Source organism: Carlito syrichta, unplaced genomic scaffold (assembly GCF_000164805.1).
Source record: "Carlito syrichta isolate Samal-C Ts95f unplaced genomic scaffold, Tarsius_syrichta-2.0.1 Scaffold312719, whole genome shotgun sequence".
Classification (NCBI taxonomy): Eukaryota; Metazoa; Chordata; class Mammalia; order Primates; family Tarsiidae; genus Carlito; species Carlito syrichta.
In genome coordinates, this window is record NW_007256815.1 from 197007 (window position 1) to 217677 (window position 20671).

General features: G+C 41.4%; 1 protein-coding gene across 3 annotated transcripts in view; it reads left to right on the forward strand.

Annotated features, from left to right (window-relative positions):
• The window catches only part of ARHGAP39 (Rho GTPase activating protein 39), a 73534-nt gene that overhangs the window by 18699 nt on the left and 34164 nt on the right, over nt 1-20671 (forward strand). For all 3 annotated transcript variants that reach the window (XM_021718560.1, XM_008069966.2, XM_008069967.2), the window contains exon 3: nt 5037-5468. In XM_021718560.1, coding sequence (XP_021574235.1) covers nt 5037-5468 — 432 coding nt within the window. The remainder of the gene's footprint in view (nt 1-5036; nt 5469-20671) is intronic.

The following is a 20671-nucleotide window of genomic DNA, read 5'->3' on the forward strand; positions in this document are numbered from 1 at the left end:
CAGGCAGGTCTCGAACCCGCGGGCTCAGGCAATCCACTCACCTCAGCCTCCCAAAGGCGCGGCTTGACTGAGCCACCGAGCCCGGCTTGATTCTAAATTTCATTGGGAAGAACCAAGGGTCAAGAATAGACACAAAAAATTAGCCAGGCATGGTGGCGCAGGCCTGTGGTTCCAACTGCTTGGAAGGTAAGGTGGAAGGATTGCCTGAGTCTAGCAGGTTGAGGCTGCAGTGGCCGTGAGCATACCACTGCACTCCAACCTGGGCGACAGAGTGAGACTCCAACTAAAAAAAAAAATTAAAAATAAGAATAACCAGCTGGGCTTGGTGGCTCAGCCTGTAATCCCAGTGCTTGGCTACTGCACTCCAGTCTGGGTGACAGAGTGAGACTCGAACTAGGGAAAAAAAAAAAAGAATAGCCAAGACACATGCCCAAAAGACAGGAAGATGTGAGTAACTTTACAAAGCCATTATAATTAAGGTACCACAGTGTTGTTGACCAGCAAAGCCAGGAGGGAGCTTAGATGGACTTATAAAAACAGCATTTTAAAAACTTGATTTAAGACAGAGCTGTCATTGTCCATCACTGAGGAAATCATGCTATTTAACAGACCCATCTTGAAACCCCTGGTTATCCATGTGGGAAAAGTGAAATTTCACATAGTAACAAAAATCAATCCAGGCCAATTAATGACTTCAATATGGAAGGTAATTTATAAGAGAATATTCTTAATCTAGAAGTAGGGAAGTTTTCTTCCCTACTTCTAGATTAAGAGGAAAAATCATGAAGGAAAGATTTATTAATTCAACTATGTTAAACTTAAAAGCTTTTCATCATACGGCAAAAGGCACCATAAAGAGAATGAAAAGACAAGCCGTGAAATAAGAGAGGGAGAGATCTTTTTAATACATGTAAGTAAGAGGGAATTATGATTTAGAATATTTATTTTTAAAAAACACAACTTTTCCCCACATCTTTAAAATAAAGACTAAAAGAAAAAAAAAAAGACTTAAAAAAATACAACTCTTGCAAATCAGTAAGAAATAAAAAATTTTGATGGCAATAGTCATGTATATCTGAATAATGGGGAATGTAAGTGGCTCAGGGATGAGGAAAATGCTCGACTGCATCAATAATCGGTAAAAATATAAGACCACATATATGGGAATTCATTATACAAATCTCTGTATTTTTGTGTATATTTGAAATTTTTCATCACAAATTTTGAAAAAAAATTTGATGAATAAAATGAGGGAAAAGGTAAAATTACACCAAATTTCACAACTCCTAGATAGCCCCTTTTAATATTTGACTTTATACTTCCAGTGATTTCCTACACAAATATGTACATGTAAACACATACGTGGTTTTAAAAAATAAAGCTACATAACTTTAATTATAAATTGTGATAGTCCTTCCCTGTCACTAAGTATGTATTTGAATTAAAACATACCCCATCAGGGATATACCATTTATTACACCCTCCACTATAGAGATACCATTTATAACACACCTCCCCCAGGGAGATACTTTTTATTACACTGCCACAGGGAGATATCATGTATTACATACCCCTACAGGGAGATACCATTTATTATACTCCTCCAATTTCACTTATCACACCCCCTCCCTAGGGATATAACTCATTATACCACCTCTACTCCCCCTACAATGGGGACATACTACTTATCACTCACTTGAGTCATGTGCTGCACAGGCCAATATAAGTGTGCAGATGCTTGATGGAAACATTGCTCGCTAATTTCTTTCTTTCTTTTTTTTTTTTTTACTTTTGAGATGAGGTCTTAAGTTGCCCAGGCTGGTCTTGAACTCCTGGCCTCAAGTGATCTTCCCGCCTCAGCTGCCCAAAGTGTTGTGATTACAGGCATAAGCTGCCATGCCTCACCCACTAAATCTTTAAAACTTTAAAGTTTGGCATGTTGAAAGACTTATTGCATATTATACTTGAAATAACACTATTTTATAGAAATTTAATGTCTTTAAATTTTTTCTAGTGACAAAAGTAATCTTGTGAACATTGTGCAAAATACTTGGAAAATACAGAAAATTAGGAAGGATGTCACCCTAACCAACCTCCACCTACAACACTGCTAGCATGACAAATTCTGTTATTATATGACACTTACAATAGAATTTCAGCTATAAAATGTAGATGGAGTGATGGAAACATGTAATTAGCATTTGGCCAACACACAGTAAGGATTTTTTAGGCAAGAATCATCAATGGATGCTAAAAATAGTGAGTGAAAGTATGATTTTCGAGAAAAGGATATTATGTGGTCTTAAAGTAACCCCACAAGATACTTATTAATTGCATAGAGAAGCACGATGATGTTACAGTGGGAAGCCTAGTGAGTGCCCACTTGACCAAGTGATCCAAGTGACTGTCCTAGGTCATGGCAAGCCCCTCATGTTCCCCGACATGTCAAACACAGTGGTTTCCTTTGTTCTACTTCTGCCAAAGCACATGCATAACTTGCTGACGCTCTGATACAGGATGGTGATGTGGGGAATGTGGGTGAAGATTGTTTTTTGAGCTTTTTTAAAAATATGAAATTATTTCAAGACAAAAAGTTAAACATTTAAGAATAAAAGGAAGAAGGTATGATCAGTGGTATTAAAAGTGGTGCAGTTTCCTCAGGACTGAAATGTGCTGCCTAGATTTGGCAGTCAAGGGTAAGTAAGGCCCCATTACTAGGTGGACCACATCGTGGGCAGGACAGAACTGGGCAGGCGTTGTCCGTACCTGGTGAGGCATTGGACAGAGAAGAGTGAGGACGCGAGTAGAGCGAGGCCCCTGCACCCTGTTGCTTGCTGAACAGTAGAGTGGGTCTGTGGTCCAAGGGCATAGAGAGACAAGTACATGGAAAGGTGGTTGGTCCATAAACCAGGACCCATGTCAGGGTGGGGCCAAGCAAACCAAAGCATTTGTTTGGGGACATGGATTGTTGGCAAATGTAGTCAAGCTCAGCAAAGAAGCAGGAACCTACCCCCCTCATCAGATGCCTTCCACAGGGCAACAGTGAAAAGTTCTTATCTGTCTTCCCCTGATCTTCAGGACTCCACTGTTGGAGCCATACACTGCTGCAGTGTTTCCATTCAGGCTTAGCCCCCCACCCTCTCTGCCTTCTCCACTTGAATGCCTAAGCCAGCCCGTAACCCCACATGAGCTCTCCCTTAGTAACTCTCCTGCCTTGACAGGCAGCACGTTGGGTTCCTCTGCCTGTGGTGCCCAAACTCAGAGGAGCTGTGCCCAGTGACCAATGCCTGAAGGAAGGGTGCATGGCCGGTTTCTCAGCTACTCATCTGCATCAGCAAGAAACAGGGACCCGGAATCTGCAGGGCTGCTGCTGAGGGTGCTGCCACTACACAGGGGCCAGGCCTCCTGCAGTTGGTCTTGCTGCTCTTTTTCTTTTTTCTTTTGAGTTTGTCTCACTCTGTCGCCCAGGCTGGAGTACAGTGGCACACTCACGGCTACCCCAGGGTCAACCTGCTGGGCTCCGGCAATCCTTCTGCCTCAACCTTCCAAGAAGCCGGAACTACAGGCGTGTGCTACCACGCCCGGATGATTTTTGATTTATTGTAGAGACGAAGTCTCACCAAATTGCCTGGGCTGGTCTTGAACCCATGGGCTAAGGCAATCCACTTACCTTAGCCTCCCAAAATGCTGGGATTACAGGCTGAGCCACCGAGCCCCACTGCTGCTCACTTCTTAAGGCATGGACTTTGCTCCTTGTGGTCAGGGCAGATAGGAACAGCGTCTACCTGGAGTCATTGGCATCCCCACAAGGACAGTTGTGTGTGCATATCACATTCTGTTTTCAGAGCAGCTGTGCCCCTAGCCTGGCATCAAAGGGTAGGATTGAGGTCTTTAGAGAAAGAATGTTGTGGGAATAAAGGTCATCCCCTTGGCCAGTCAACACCTGCCTGTTCAGAGAGGGTGCCTCTTTCTTTCACTGTCCTGGTGGAGCTGTAGGAAACCCCCCCCCACCCCGCTCTCCCCATACAATTCCCCTTCTCTTCTGAGCCACTGTAATTAGAGACCTTTCCTTTGAAACAAGACACCCCCCCCAACCAGCCTAGTGATGGTGAGGACCAGGCCTATCACAAGATTACAAGACAGTGGATGCATAGGCAGACCACCAATGTGTCTCCTGGCCGAGAGTGTCCACATTGAGGAGCACTCCGTGCCTTTAAGGGGTATTTGTTTCTGTGTAGAAACTTAAAAATGCCAGATGTTACCTGGAGCACATCCACATATCAAACATATCAGCATTAAAATGGTCTTGCTCTAGATATCTTTAATTTGCATTGTTTTTGAAATTGTCTTTTTTATTTAAAAAAACATTTAAAGATTGGAGGCTATGGCCCCTCAGGAAGGGGTTTGAGTGCCCTCTGGGTTCTTGGCTCTATTGCACTGGGTTCCCCTGGGAGAAAGCAGCTCAGGAACCCAGCAACACTTTCTGGCTGGGTCCAATCCCCTCTGTATTCCTGACCCAATGTGGATATAGTGGTCTCCCAGCTACAGAAGAGGGGCAATTTCAGCATGTACATGGTGGTAAGGGGGGATAGGTTTCAGGCCATGTGAAGCAGCCATACCCTAGCTCCTGTAGACAGAGCCTGGATGGGGCAGTGGGGGCATGGCCTGGGTCCCTGTGAGACAGGAAACCAGAGCCACCAGTATGTTTGCACACCACTTGGGGACCAAGACCTCCCCCCCCAGAGCGTTGTCATGCTCACCCTTGGCACTGGCTTCTCCAGAAACTCCCCAGGGGACTGAAATGCCCATGAGCATTTAACAGTCACTGACAAGATGTCTTGTTTTTGAAGCTGAGGGATGTGAGCAAGGGTCTACAGGAGGTCGATCCCTGAGTCAGGAGGGTCCCTATAGTTTTATGAAGGCAGCCTTCTGCCGTCAGGCCTTCCCTTCCGGGACATACCCCGGGCAGCTGGGGCCTGAAGTCCAGGCTTCACACCTGTCTTCTCCGCCCCTAACCCTGGTTCCTCTGTTCCCAGGCTGGAGTGGGTGGAGATCATCGAGCCGCGCACCCGCGAGCGCATGTACGCAAACCTGGTCACGGGCGAGTGTGTGTGGGACCCGCCAGCAGGCGTCCGCATCAAGCGCACCAGTGAGAACCAGTGGTGGGAGCTCTTCGACCCCAACACATCCCGCTTCTACTACTACAACGCCAGCACGCAGCGTACCGTGTGGCACCGCCCGCAAGGCTGCGACATCATCCCGCTGGCCAAGCTACAGACGCTGAAGCAGAACACCGAGTCCCCGCGGGCTTCAGCAGAGAACAGCCCTGGGCGTGGTAGCAGCGTCAGCCGCGAGGGCAGCACAAGCTCCTCTCTGGAGCCGGAGCCCGATGCTGAGAAGGTGCAGGAGCCCTCCGGGAGGACTGGCCGGCAGACGGCATTTGGGGCTGTGAAGGAGGAGAGTGACAGGTGAGGGGCGGGGCAGGTGCAGTGGGCGTGGCTGGTGAGGGGTGGCCCCACTGCGGTGGGTAGGGTGGGTGAGGGGGTGAGGCCAAGTGTGATGCGTGGGGAACATAGGGCGTATATTGTCCTTGGTTGTGTCAGCTGCTAACTGTCCGCAACAAGAACTTTGTTGTCTCTCGTTTGGCAAAAAAGACTCATGTTCAGTAACAAAGAGGGGTTTTCAGTCCCTTTAGCACTGTCTTCTGGTCTTGCCAAAATCTGCCTTAGCTGCTGTGTGGGAGCCCAGACCGTGCTCTTCCTTCCCTCCCTGCTCAGGGACCTTTTCTTTGGTAACAAGAATATCAGTCACCTGGATTCCTAGGGCTCAGGAGTTAATCAGGAACAGAGCCTGCAAGTAAGGGAAAAGCCAATGAGAAAACCTGGACTGTTGGGATCCTGGCTCCTCTGGCCTTTCCCAGATGGGACTGTCAGGAGGTGCCATGAGTGGAGGTTTTTTCCTGGCTGATAACAATAAAGTTATTGGTACTTGTTTGGTTCTCTCTGCTTGTGGAAAATGCAGATGTGGCCTCGGGTCCTCCCAGCAGCAGCCACCCAGACAGTGCTTGAGATTTTTAAACAAAAGTTCCAAGATGGGAAGTTTCTGGAAAGAAGACAGGGAAGATTTAAGAACACTATTTTGGCCCAGCCTGGGAACCAGAAGGTCATCTTGGGGGATAAGCCTCCTCAGATGAGGCCACTGCATCTTAAAGGATGGCAAGAGGACCAGAATAGTGGGATTGGGGCAGGTGGGATGGGGCCGTTGGATTTTATTCAGGGACAGTGGAAGCCTTGAGAGTGATTGGAACCTAATTTTTACCTTGAGGTCCATTTTGCTCCTGCTGAGAATGATGCATAAGGGGCCTAGAATGGAAACAGACTCATTGGATGTCCATCACAAGGGTTGCAAGTGTCTGTTCTCTTCAGTGCAATGGGATGGGGGAGTCAGGCAGATTTAGGGTCCATCTGGGGTATAGACAGCTGGTCATGGGGCTCTTGCACAGAATGGAGGTTGGATCAGTCCAGATACTGGACTCAGCATGAGGGTTCTGAACAGGCTTGAAGGCAACATTTCAGAGTCCTCTACAGAGGGCAGAACCTCTGTTAAAAGGAACCTACTCTCAGAAGTGGGAAGAGGTCAGGGTGCAGCAAAAGAGCCCAAGATGGGTGAACCATGGGGAGCAAGTCCCAAAGAGGAGAGTAAGGAAGAACTGAAGCAGCTGACAGGTGGATGGCAGCTGAGGATACATGAAATGAGGGTTGGACAAGTGCCTATGGGGGTGCAGCATGGTCATAGCAACACAGGAGCCTCATTGAAGGCACACTGTGTGCTCTGGGGTCTCATGGAATCATGAGAAGGTGAGAGTAAGAAAAATGCTGGTGCAGAGGAACAGAGCTCAGGTTAGGGCCCAGTGAATACAGAAACTTGGCTCCTGCAGGGGAGGACAAAGTGTCCTTTGGGAGAGGAAATAAGAAAAAAAGCTAGATCCTAGGAAGAGAAAGGCAGGGGATTGATGCTCCCCAGTTCCAGAGTTTAGGTGCTTGACTGAGATTGCAAGTGGAGGTGAGGCCCAGGGACTTTCAGCAGAAGTGGAAAGGAGCCTCAAACTGCTGGACTGCTGGGCTCATCTGAGCTTAAAAAGAAGGATTCAGAGTGAAGCAGAGAGCTCCAAGAATGGCAGGCCCAGGTGCAGGCACAGAGGGAGACAATCAAGGAGTTTACCCAGTAGGTAGGACTGGCCCTGTGGGAGGAGGCAGAGAGGGTGAGGCAAGGGATGGAGCCTACTGAATTGGTGAGGGAGGTAGAGTGAATCTCGACATGGAAAGGCCACTGGAGCACACAGGAAAGACAATGATGGCATTAGTGTCATATCCACTGCAGGGTAAGTAGTAAAGGTTTGGGTGTGTGGTGGGTGAGCAGTAGAGAAGGCAGGCTCAAAGAGGCCCACAAGTTTCTCAGGGGATGCAGTCCATATCCCACCAGCAAACACAGGGGTTCCAGACTATCTATGTTCTTGCCAACACTTACTTTCCTTATTAAGTTTATTTTAGCTGTTCTAGTGTCTGTGATGTGTTTCATTGTGGTTTTGGTTTGTATTTCCTTAAAAACTAATGACTGAGCCTCTTTTTTGTGTGCTTATTGGCCATTTGTATTTCTTTAAAGAAATGTCTTAATCAGATCATTCTCTCTTATTACTAAGTTATATATTCTGGACACAGGTCCCTTATCAATATATGATTTGTATTCTCTATTCTCTGGTTGTTTTCTTGATGATATAATTTAAAGTACAGAAATGGTGGGATTACAAGCATTAACCACTGTTCCTATTTACTTTTTCTTTTATTGGTCATTTTTGTAGTATTGTTTCTAAGAATCTGTTATGAAATCAAAAGTCACAAAGATTTACCTCTGTGTTTTCTTCTAAGAATGTACTAGTTTTAGCTTTTACATTAAGGTGCTAATAGAGTTAATTTTTGTATATGGTGTGAGACAGGGGTCTAATTTTATTCTTTCGCATGTGAATAGCCAGGCTTCCTGATACCATTTGTTGAAGAGACTATTCTTTTTCCACTGAATGGTCTTGGCTCCCTTGTTAAAAATCAGTCAGCTACCAGGCAGCCTCTTCCTGCTGGTCATTAAAAAAAATCAATCAGCCGTAGACTTGGGTTTATTTCTGGCCTCCTAGTTCTATTGCATTGATTTATATTGATTCTTATGCCAGTACCACATTCTTTTGATTGCTGTATCTTGGTAATAAGTTTTGAAACTGGAAAGTGTGAGTCCTCTAGCTTTTTTCTTTTTCAAGGTTGTTATGGCTGTTTAGGATCCCTTGCAATTTCATATGAATTTGAAAATTGACCTTTTTATTTTATTTTTTTAAGATTTTTAGGATTTTGAAAGTGATTGTGCTGAATCTGTAAACTGCTTGGGCGTATTGTCATCTTAACAATATTAAGTCTTATAATCCATAAACCCAGAATGTCATTCCATTTATTTATATCTTTGATTTTTTTTCTATATTTCAGTGTACAATTCTTTTACCTCCCTGGTTAAATTTATTCTTAGATGTTTTATTCTTTAAGATGCTATTGTAAATGGGATTTTTTTTTTTTTAAAAACTGCTCATTGCTGGTGTATGGAAGCACAGCTGATTTTGTGTTTTGATCTTATACCCTGCAACTTTGCTGAATTTGTATATTAAAAGCCTTCTGTTGTATTCTTTGGAATTTTCTACATATAGGGCCATGTAGTTTGTGAATAGGTATAGTCGTACATCTTCCCTTTCAGCTTGGATGCCCTTTCTTTTTCTGAACTGATTGCTCTGGCTAGAACTTCAGTATAATTTTGAATGGCAGTGGGAAAAATAGGTATCTTTGTCCTGTTTCTGATCTTGCTCTATTGAGCAAGATGTTAGCTATAGGTTTTTCATAAATATCTTTTATCAAGTTGAGGAAGTTGCCTTATATTTCTCATTTTCTGAGGAATATAATGAAAAGTTATTATAAAGGGTTGTTAGATTTTGTTATGCCTTTTTTGTATCAATTGAGATGAGCATGTGGGTTTTTTTTCCCCTTCAGCCTGTTAAAGTGATATCTTACATTGATTGGTCTTATGTTGAACCATCCCTGAGTGTATATTTTAATCATCACAATGGCATCTGTGTACATTTGAAAAATAGAAGAAAGAACCTCCGTATGGGCTGGGCATGTAATTCGTGAAACCCATGTGAACAATCTTATGCCCCAAGTTAAACATTCACACCAGAGTAAGCCAGGAGTCCTTGGCCTTTCAGTGGAAATTTCCAAAAGAAATGATATTGAAAAGATACAGAATTTAGACTTTTGCAGAGGTTAAGGACTAAGGGAAGTTTATGGCATATATAAATTGAGCTCTGTGGAAAAGTTGCTGCAGCATCTTGTTTATGGTTTAAATTATATAATTGAAAAGCAGGTCTACTGGTTTGTTACAAATACTGACAGGAATTAAATCCTACAGCTCCTTTGGAGAGCAGCTTCTCCTAGAGATGGGCAGAGGCTTGTCATGCAAGTCAAAACCAGATTTTGAGAATTGTAAATCATTTTAAGAAACAAATGGGTGAGCGGACTTGAAGTTAACATTTTTAAAAATAACTCTCCTTCACAGAGCCTGTTCTGTACCTTAGAATCTCCTGTTTCCTCTCATCAAATAGATCTGACAGCTTTTGGGCTGCATATAACTTCTCATTTTTATTGGACTGTGATAATTTTGAATTCTTTATTGGTTTTGACTCATCTCTGTAATTAGATAAAGGAATTGATTTCTCTTTATGATTCTATTTTCAAAAAGTGCCCATCATCCATACCAGCAAGGGTGTCCTCAGCTCTGCCCCATTGCTTGTGGCACCAGGTCCAGGACTCTGCTATCTGGGGGCTGGGTTATTCTCTTTTAAAAGTGTCTTGGGAGTTCTATGGTGATGTGGAGTTATTGGGATCAGTATTTCCATGAGAAACCCTGTTGGGATTTTGACTAGAATTGTGATGAATTACGGATTAGTTTGGGAAGATGGAAATCTTTATTATACAGTCATGTGCCACATAATGACATTTCAGTCAATGAAAGACTGCATATTTGAGGGTGGTCCCATAAGATTATAATGGAGCTGAAAAATCCCTATTGCCTAATGGTGTCATAGCTGTCCTGATGTTGTAGCACAACAGATCACTCACATGTTTATAGTGATGCTGGTGTAAACAAATCTGCTGTGCTGCCAGTCACACAATAGTCTGCACATACGATTATGTACAATATATAATACTTGATAATAACAATAAGGAACTATGTTACTGGTGTATGTATTTACTGTACTATACTTTTTACCATTTAGCGTGTACTCCTTCTACTTAGAAGCAAAAAAAAAAAAAGTTAACTGTAAAGCAGCCTCAGTCAGGTCCTTTGGAAAGAATTCCAGAAGAAGGCATTGTTATCATCCATGCCTGTTAATGCCCTTAAAGACCTTCCGGTGGGACAAGATGTGGATGTGGAAAACACTGATATTGATGGTCCTGACCCTGTATAGGACTAGGCCAGTGTCTGTGTTTGTCTTTTTTAAATTTTTATTTATTTATTTTTATTTTTATTTGAGTTGGAGTCTCACTCTGTTGCCCAGATTGAAGTGCAGTGGCACACTCCTGGCCACCGCAGCCTCAACCTGCTGGACTCCAGTGATCCTTCCGCCTCAGCCTTCCAAGTAGGTGGAACTACAGGCGCGCGCTACCACACCCGGCTAATTTTTTTGATTTATTGTAGAGATGAGGTCTCGCCAAGTTGCCTAGGCGGGTCTTGAACCCGCAGGCTCAGGCAGTTCCCTCACTTGGCCTCCCAAAGCGTGGGATTACAGGCTGAACCACCGAGTCCAGCCTATTTGTCTTATTTTTAAACAGAAAACTTAAAAAATAAATTTAAAAATTGTTAAATAGAAAAAAACTTATAGAATAAGGATATAAAGAAAGAAAATATTTTTCTATAGCTGCACAGTGTGTATTTTAAGCTAAGTGTTATAAAAGAGTCAAAAATTTTTTAAAATGCCTAAAAGTTTATAAAGTCAAAAAGTTACAGTAAATTAAGATTCATTTCTCTCTCTGTGTGTGTGTGTGTGTGTGTGTGTGTGTGTGTGTGTGTGTATGTGTGTGTGTCTATGTGTTGAAGTCTCACTCTGTTGCACGGCCACCCCAGCGTCGACCTGCTGGGCACCTGCGATCCTTCCGCCTCAACCTTCCAAGTAGCTGGAACTACAGGCGCGTGCTACCACGTCCGGTTGTTTTTTTATTTATTGTAGAGATGAGTCTCATCAAGTTGCCCGGGCTGGTCTTGAACCTGCGGGCTCAGGCAATCCACTTGCCTCAGCCTCCCAAAGTGCTGGGTTTACAGACTGAGCCACCAAACCTGGCCAATATTAATTTTTTACTGAGAAAATTTTTTTTTCTTTTAGTGACAGAGTCTCACTCCAGGCTGGAATTCAGTGGTGCAATGATAACTTTCTGTAGTCTTGAACTCCTGGGCTCAAGTAATCCTCCCGGCTTAGCCTCCCAAGTAGCCGGAACTACTACAGGCATGCACCACCATGCCCAGTTAATTTTTTATGTTTTCATAGAGACAGGGTCTTGCTGTCCTGTTGCCCAGGCTGAAAGAAAAAACTTCTAATAAATTTTGTGTAGCTTAAATATACAGTGTCTATAAAGTCTACGGTAGTGTACAGTGATGTCCTAGGCCTTCACATTCACTCAGTACTCACTCACTGAATCACCCAGAGCAACTTCCAGTTCTGCAAGTTTCATTCATGATAATTGCCCTATGTAAGTGGTACCATTTTTTATCTTTTATACTGTATTTTTACTGTATGTTTTTTATGTTTAGGTATGTTCGGACACAGAAATACTTACCATTGCCTTACAGTTGCCTACAGTATTCAGTATAATAATGTGCTGTCCAGGTTTGCAGACTAGGAGCAATAGGCCATACCATATAGACTATGTGTGTTGTAAGCTCTACCATCCAGATTTGTGTAAATATACTCTATGATATTTGTTTAATGATAATTGTCTAATAATACATGTCTCAGAATATAACTCCAAGCCAGGCTCGGTGGCTCAGCCTGTAATCCCGCGCCTTTGGGAGGCTGAGGTGAGTGGATTGCCTGAGCCCGCGGGGTTCGAGACCCGCCTGGGCAACTTGGCGAGACCTCATCTCTACAATAAATCAAAAATCAGCCGGGCGCGGTAGAGCGCGCCTGTAGTTCCAGCTACTTGGAAGGCTGAGGCGGAAGGATCGCCGGAGCCCAGCAGGTCGAGGCTGCGGTGGCCGGGAGTGGCCACTGCACTCCAGTCTGGGTGACAGAGTAAGACTCCAACTCAAAAAAAAAAAAAAAAAAAAAAAGAATATAACTCCATCATTAAGCAACACATGACTATGTAAAGTCTCCCCCATGCATGAAGATGACGTGTCTCCTCGTAAAGTTTTCTGTTTTTCTCTACAGAGGGCTTGCATAGTTTTTAAGATTTATTTCCAAGAATTTTATATTTTCTGATTGTTACTGGTACATAGACATTGAATTTTATGCAGCAGTCTTTTTTTTTTTTGCAATTTTGCTGAGCTCTCATTAAGCCTAAACACTCATTGACTATCATCTGTGATACTGGCAGGACTTCAAAATGAGGCTGAATAAAACCAGGGAAAGTCAGACCCTGGCCTCATCCAACACTCCAGGCTGTGTCCTACTGTCTCCATGATATGGTAATATCCTTCCTTAGGCTTACCCACCCCAAACCAAAGCCTCCATTGTTCACCCTGCACTGGATGCAACACCAGTGCTATCAATGTCTTCCCTGTGTTCTTCAGTAGCCCTTCTACTCCTGATTCACCCTATCTCCCTGACCAGCCCGCAGCAGGCTCTCTCCCTCACCTCTCTCTTCCATGTCACTGTAGATTAGTTTGTAGAATTTTGTATAAATGGAATCAGTCAGTATGTACTCTTTTTGTCTGTCATCTTTCACTCCATGTAATTGTGTTGACATGTTTTATGTATCAATAGAATACTGGATAGTATTCCATTGTATGGGTGTACTATCTTTTGATGGACATTTAGGGTGTTTTCAGTTTGGGGCTATTACAAATAAAACTGCTATGAACATTCACATGTAAGTCTTTGTTTGGACAGACACTTTTATTTCACTCAAGTAAATACCCAGGAGTATTTTGAAGCTCTGTAGTTAGGTGCGTAAATATTTAAGATTGTTATATCCTTCTGGGCACAGTGACTCATGCCTGTAATCACAGCACTTTGGGAGGTGGAGGTGAGAGGATTGCCTGAGCTCAGGGGTCTGAGAACACCCTGGGCAACTTGGCAAGACCTTGTCTTTACAATAAATCAAAAAATTAGCTGGGCATGGTGGTGTGTGCCTGTAGTTTCAGCTACTTGGAAGACTGAGGTGGAAAGATTGCCTGAGCCTAGAAGGTTGAGGATGGAGTGGCCATGAGAATGTCAGTGTACTCCAGTCTGGGTGACAGAGTGAGACTCCTACAAAAAAAAAAAAAAAGAAAGAAAGAAAGAAAAGAAAAGATTATTGTATTCTTTGGATGAATTATTCACTTCATCATTGACCCTCTTCATTCATAGTAGTATTCTTTGCTCTAAAATATATGTGTATTAATATTGGCATTCCAAGTGTCTTTTGATTAGTGTTAGTGTTGTATCTCTTTTTCCAACTTTGTACTTATTATCTACTTTTTTACCTTTATTATGATAGTTCTTGTAGGCGTCATATTGGTAGGTCCTGCTTTTTTATTCAGTCTTAGCATCTCTGCCTATTTATTGGGGGATTTAGATCATTCATATTTGATATGATTATTTATATGGTTAGGTTTAACTCTCATCTTGCTGTCCAAATTTTGTCTCATCTGTTCTCTCCTTTTTTTTTTTTTTTTTTTTTGTTGCTTTTTTTTGGTTTTTGTTTAGTTTATTTTTTTACTCTGTCACCTAGGCTATAATGCAGTGGTGTGATCGGGGCTCACCTTAGCCTCAAACTCCTGGGCTGAGGTGATCCTTCTGCCTCAGGCTCCCAAGTAGCTGGGGGCTTATAGGCACATACCACCATGCCTGGTCTTTCTTTTTTTTTTTTTTTTTTGAGAAAGCAGGATTTATTGAGAGGAAGAAAAGCTCCCACAGTGGGAGGGGACCCAAAGGGGTTGTGCCCCGCTCCCCGCTTTTAGAGTAAAAATCTTTTTTGGGGGGGGCAAAATAAATACTTTATTGTTTTAATTTTTTTCAGAAATCAGCCTTTGTGTGACATTTCAAACATTTATAAACCTTTCAGATATTATTTTAAAGAACACTGTTAGTATCTCAATGACTTTTGATTAAAATATCACACACAAAGAAACATAATAGGAGTTGAAAAATTATAAATGATAAAAGAAGAATTCCAATAACATTTGGTTGTTGCTTTACACATTTATTGAACACATATAAAACCACATAGGAAATCATTTGTTGCCCAGTTTGAGCTCCTGGGCTCAAGTAATCTTTCTGCCTCAGCCTCCCAAAATGCTGGGATTACAGGTGTGAACCACCACATCCAGCTTCTTTTACTTCTTTTTCTGTCTTCTTCTGAGTTAGCTGAGCATTTTTAAAAATTCCACTTTGTCTCCTTTTGTTGTATTCTTAGCTATGACTCTTTGCTATTTTTTTAGTGATTGTTTCAGAGTTTATATATTAACAGTTGACCTTCAAGTGATATTATACCACTTCATAAATGGCACAAGAACCTAACAGCACATGCTAGATTCCATTTCTCTCCTCCCAGACTTTGTCCTATTACTGCCATGTATTTTCTTTTTCTACATGTTATAAATGCCTCAATACATTGGTATTGTTTTTGCTTTAAGCAGTCAATTATCTTTTAAAGAGAGTTAAATAATAAGAAAACATTTATATCAACCCACATAGTTATTGTCTCCAGTACTCTTTATTTCTTGTGTCAATCCAGGTTTGTGTTAATCCAGTGTCATTCTTTCTACTTGAAAGATTTCATGTAACATTTCTTAAAATGCAAGTCTGCTAGTAATGACTTATTTTAGTATTTGTATTTTTTAAAAAGTCTAATTCATCTTCACTTTTAAAAGCTAGTTTAGCTAAATTCTAGGTTGACAGAATTTTTTTTTTTTTTTTACCATTCCATTGTCTTCTGGTTTATATTATTTCTGATAAGAAATCTGCTGTCATCCTTATCTTTGTCTGTGTGTGTGTGTGTGTGTGTGTGTGTGTGTGTGTGTGTGTGTGTATTTTTGAGTTGAAGTCTCACTCTGTCACCCAGGCTGGAGTGAAGTGGATGCTCATGGTCACCATAGCCTCAACCTGCTGGGCTCAGGTAATCCTTCCGCCTTAAGTCTTCCAAGTAGCTGTAACTACATACATATACCACCACACCTGGCTAATCTTTATATTTCTTTATAGAATGTCTTTTTACTCTAGCTGCTGTTATTTTCTCTGTTGTGCTGATTTCAAACAATTTGCTTAAGACTTGTCTCTATGTAGTTTTTTTCATCTTGTGCTTGGGGTTTATTTAACTTCTTGAACCTATAGGTTTATAGTCTTCATCATGAATGGGAAAATTTTGTCATTTTTTTCCAAATTTTTTTGTTCCCACACCCCACCCAGGACTCCAGTTATTTATATTTTAGGTCACTTGAAGTTGTCTCATAGCTCTCTGATACCCTGGGATTTCCTTTTTCTTTATTTCCTTCTTTTTCGTTTTTGTTTCTTCTGTTTCATTTTGGGCATTTTCTATTGTGCTTTCAAAGTCACTAATCTTTTTTTTTTGCAATGCCTATTCTTCTATTAATTCCTTCCATTGTATTCTTCTTCACTTGAGACATTGTAATATTCATCTCTAGAGCTTTGATTTGGATTTTTTGGTATATTTCATATTTCTGTTTTCCATAGTCTTTTTTCTAACTTTTGAGCATATGGAATACAATTTTTAATAACTCCTAATGTCTTTCTCTACTACTTTAATAATCAGTATCAATTCTGGGTTAGGTTCAATTGATTAAGTTTTCTTATTACAGTTCATTTTGAGCAGGAAGTTAAATCCTGTAAGAATAAGTTTTATGCAATATGCGGGGAAGCTTTCCCAGCAGAGGAAGCACCAGGTGTTGAGTCCTGAGGAGAGAGAGTGCTTGATGTTCTCAGGGAACAACAGGAGGTCCAGTGCTGCTGCTCAGAAGAACCAAAGGGAGTGTTGGCATCAGCACCAACTGCAGATATTCATCTGTTATGATTTGGGATTTTTTTTTTTGAGTTGGAGTCTCACTCTGTTGCCCAGGCTGGAGTGCAGTGGCACGCTCACAGCCACCCCAGCATGGACTTGCTAGGCTCCAGTGATCCTTCTGCCTCTGCCTTCCAAGTAGCTGGAACTATAGGCGCATGCTACCACACCTGGCTAATTTTTAAAAAATTTATTGTAGCCACGAGTTCTTGCCAATAGGACCTGGGCTGGTCTCGAACCTGTGGGCTCAGGCAGTCCACTTGCCTCAGCCTTCCAAAGTACTGGGATTACAGGCTGAGCCACTGAGCCTGGCCGGGGATGATGTTTTACATGTCTCATCTGTGAAAACGTCTTTTTGCACAGAAAGGTGCTGCCAAATACTGATATCACTCCGTGAGCATATGATTCTAACTGAGCATATTCATCACTTGGAAGGCATTTATCAAATTCTGCTGGATCTGTATTTTGAGTTCACAAAATATATCTGTTGCAGATTTGTGTGGGAATGGAGATCTCACTTCTTGTTTTAATTTTAGACAGCATGGGAAATAGATAAAGTAACTTGACATTACTTATGATTCAGACATTAATTGTCATCAAAATGACTTTACTGCAGTATAATTTTCACATGTAAGTACTGTTTGCCTTGTAGCTTTAGATTGACTTCATTAAATGTGTTATCAAGTCTGCAACAAAAATTAATTCCAAAGCCATTCAGTGTTTATTTTTAAATTGTTTTTACAGACAGGTTCTCACTCTCTTGCCTTGACTGGAGTGCAGTAGTTTGATCATAGCTCACTGCAGCCTCAAACTCCTGGGCTCAAGCAGTTCTCCTGCTGCAGCCTCCCAAGTAGTTGGGACTACAGGCATATGCCACCACACACTAATTTTTTTAAAAAAACTTTTTTGTGTGTGTAGTAATGGGTTCTCACTGTGTTGCCTCGGCTGGTCTTAAACTCCTAGCTTCAAGCAATTCTCCTGCTATGGCCTCCAAAAGTGCTGAGATTACAGGCATGAGCCACCATGCCCATTCCCATTCAGTAGTTAATAGTAATTGAAGGTTTTTCTCAGAACATTTTAGTCTTGGCTCTAAGGTTTTTAAATTTTTAAAAATAAAGCTTTATCTCTGCTGAGCTGTTGAGCTGCTTTATGGTAGGGCAAGTCAGGATATCCGACTTTTATTTCTGACAAAAATGCATGTACTAATGATGGCTAAGTCCATGGGAGCACATGAAGTTTTCTGATGACACCATTGTTTTAATAGCTCATGTTAGACTCAAATATTTTTTGCAAAGTACTGCTAATGAATGATGCAATAAATAACTATAGGCTTATTTTTTACATAACCTTAAATTTTCACAAGCTTTGTCATTTGTCTAACTAAACCTCTTTCTGATCCACACATACTCTTGCATAATCAATTGTAGTACATCTTAGCAGATTCCACTTCAGGTTATACTGAATTAGTATTAATATTTTTTCAACTTACTTAAAATATTCTCTGTTCTAGTTGTTTAACATAGACAATTGATAGGCCAATTCTTCAGTCACTTCAAACTCATCTGTTATGACTCCTTGAATAAATAACAACTGAGCAGTATCAGTAACATCTGTCAGCTCATCAAGAGCCATGGAAAACCACTTGAAACATGTGACAATTAAATTGTTCTCACTCTTCTCAACTTTTCGAGCATCTGTTCTTGCCAGAAGACTAGTAGTCTTTGCAAGTTTCTTTTCCTGAACACATAGTTTTGGATGCTGCAATTACCATAATTTAATTAACTCACTATTGGTGAATAGCTTTCCTTGTTTGGCTAACAAATGAGCCAATTTAAAAGATACTATATTGTAAAGGTCATTTTCTTTTTTGTGAAGCAATTTTGCTGTGATGAGATATTCTATTTCAGAGTTTCTATTTCTTTTTAATTTTTTTCTTACTGCATAAGATGGGAATATTGTGATGATTATTTGCTCTAGTAATATTGACATAATGTTCTTTAAGCACAGCTATGATGTTGTTGCATAATGAACACAGTGTTCTCTATCTATTCAATAACAGCATAACCCATACTCCACTGGTTCTCAAAAGCATGATGTTTAAGGTCCACTTTTTTTTTTTTTTGAGTTGGAGTCTCACTCTGTCACCCAGACTGGAGTACAGTGGCTGCTCCTGGCCACCACCTTCTCGACCTGCTGGGCTCCGGCCATCCTTCCGCCTCAACCTTCAAGTAGCTGGAACTACAGGCGCACGCTACCACCCCTGGCTACTTTTTGATTTATTGTAGAGATGAGGTCTCGTCAGGTTGCCCATGAGGGTCTCAAACCCATGGGCTCAGGCAATCCACTCACCTCAGCCTCCCAAAGTGCTGGGATTACAGGCTGAGCCACCGAGCCCAGCTCACTTTTTTTTTTTTTTAATTTTAGCAAGACCAGCCCACCAGTATCCAAAGATCCATGTTTCTTATTTTGCATTATAGTCATATATTAATAATAAAAACATAAAATGTCATGGTATGACACCAAACACTGTCAACTTGTGATCTTGCATCGTTGTGCTCTTTGGTTACCTGAGCAATGGTGTGAGCCCTGAGTGCACCATGTCTGATCTCTGTCACTACTGCTCAGCTCTGCTATTATAGTACAAAAGCAGCCATAGACAACACATAAGCAAATCAGCATGACTATATACATGCCAATAAAATGTTACTCATGGCACTGAAATTTGAATCTCACGTAATTTTTACATGTCACAAAATAATACTAAAAATATGATTTTTTACACCATTAAAAATGCAAAAACTATTCTTAGCTCTCAGGCCATACAAAAAAACGGGCAGCGGACTGAACTTGGCTATAGTTTGCCAACCCTTAGTTTAAAGTGTATTGCACCTTTTTCACTGTGGCCAACCTGGAGGGCCCTGCATGATCTGGCTCAGGCCCCCTCAGTGTCCCCACTCAGCGTTTACTGTGTCTCAGCACAGGGACTCCTTTCTTTTCCTAGGATGTGACAAATTCATCCCCCTCAGTCCTCCCCCTGTGGTTCCATCTGCCTGATCTCCTGTTTCCAGGATGTTGAAATGAAAGTAGCAGCCAGGTGGAAAGTTGTCTTCCCATGTCTCCAGGAGATAATGGGTCCTCAATGAAAAACCACCATGTATCACGCTGTGTCCAAACCCTGGTCAGGCACAAGTGGCATACCTGCAATGAGCACAGGGAAGCCTGTAGGGTAGTGTGACCAATGACCAGGTCCTCTCAGCTCTTGCAGGACCTCGGTCATATTTTGATGGCCAGTCAAAAACAGCAGGAGGGGTGTACTGACTTATAGTTTGAGCATTCAAAATTAAAAATACTCCAAAATCTGAGATTTTCTGAGTGCCATCATGGCACTACAAGTGGAAAATGTCACACTTGACCTCACGTGGCAGGTTGCAGTCGAAACTTTGTTTCATGCACAAAATTATGTAAAATGTTATATAAAATTACATGTATAGAAGGTGTATATACAACATAAATGAATTTCGTGCTTAACCTTGAGTTCCTTTCCCAGGATATCTCCTTATATATGCAGATATTCCAACATCCAAAAAAATCTGAAATCTAAACCTGTATTAATTTTTTATCATATACCCTTGTAGTTTTTAAAGTATTCTACTACAACCATGTATCAATAGCTGCATCACATTTCTCAGTATGAACAGTGCGCTCACCCAGTCCCTATTGTCAGACACACAATTTGTCTTCAGTCTACTTGCTATGTACAAAATTTTTAATCCCTGATAACTAATTCTTACATATATTTAGGCTTTCCATTGGTCCAAAATCTATTCCTCTACCAGTATCACATTGTTTTCATTATTTAGCTTTATGTTACTGTTAATATCTAATAATACAAATGATCTCATCTCCCATGAGCCTTTCTGAATTTGCCTTAGCTACTTTTTCTTTTTTTTTAAGGTAGGGGGTAAACTTTCCAAACATTCTAAGTTCTACAAACACTGTTTTAGACCAGTGTTTGAAAATTTTTCTTAGTTCCCCACTATCACCTCTGAATGAAATTTTTATTAGAATGACATTAAATTTATTAATTTAGAAGGGATATCTTTATTGAGTTTTCTCATCCAGGAGAATGTGTTTCTCTGTTATATTTTCAAGTCTTCCTTTACATATCTTAATGAAATGTTATAGTTTTATTTATACTGATCCAACATATTCCTTGTTAGTCTGTGTCTAGGACTTTTTATTTTTTATTTTTATTTTTTAATTGTGGGGTACAATTCAGGGTTAAGTATACAAATATTGTGCAGGTACCTTTGTTGATGAGGTGTGCCCGCCGCCCCCCCAGGAAGATTTTGACTACTGTCAATCCCACC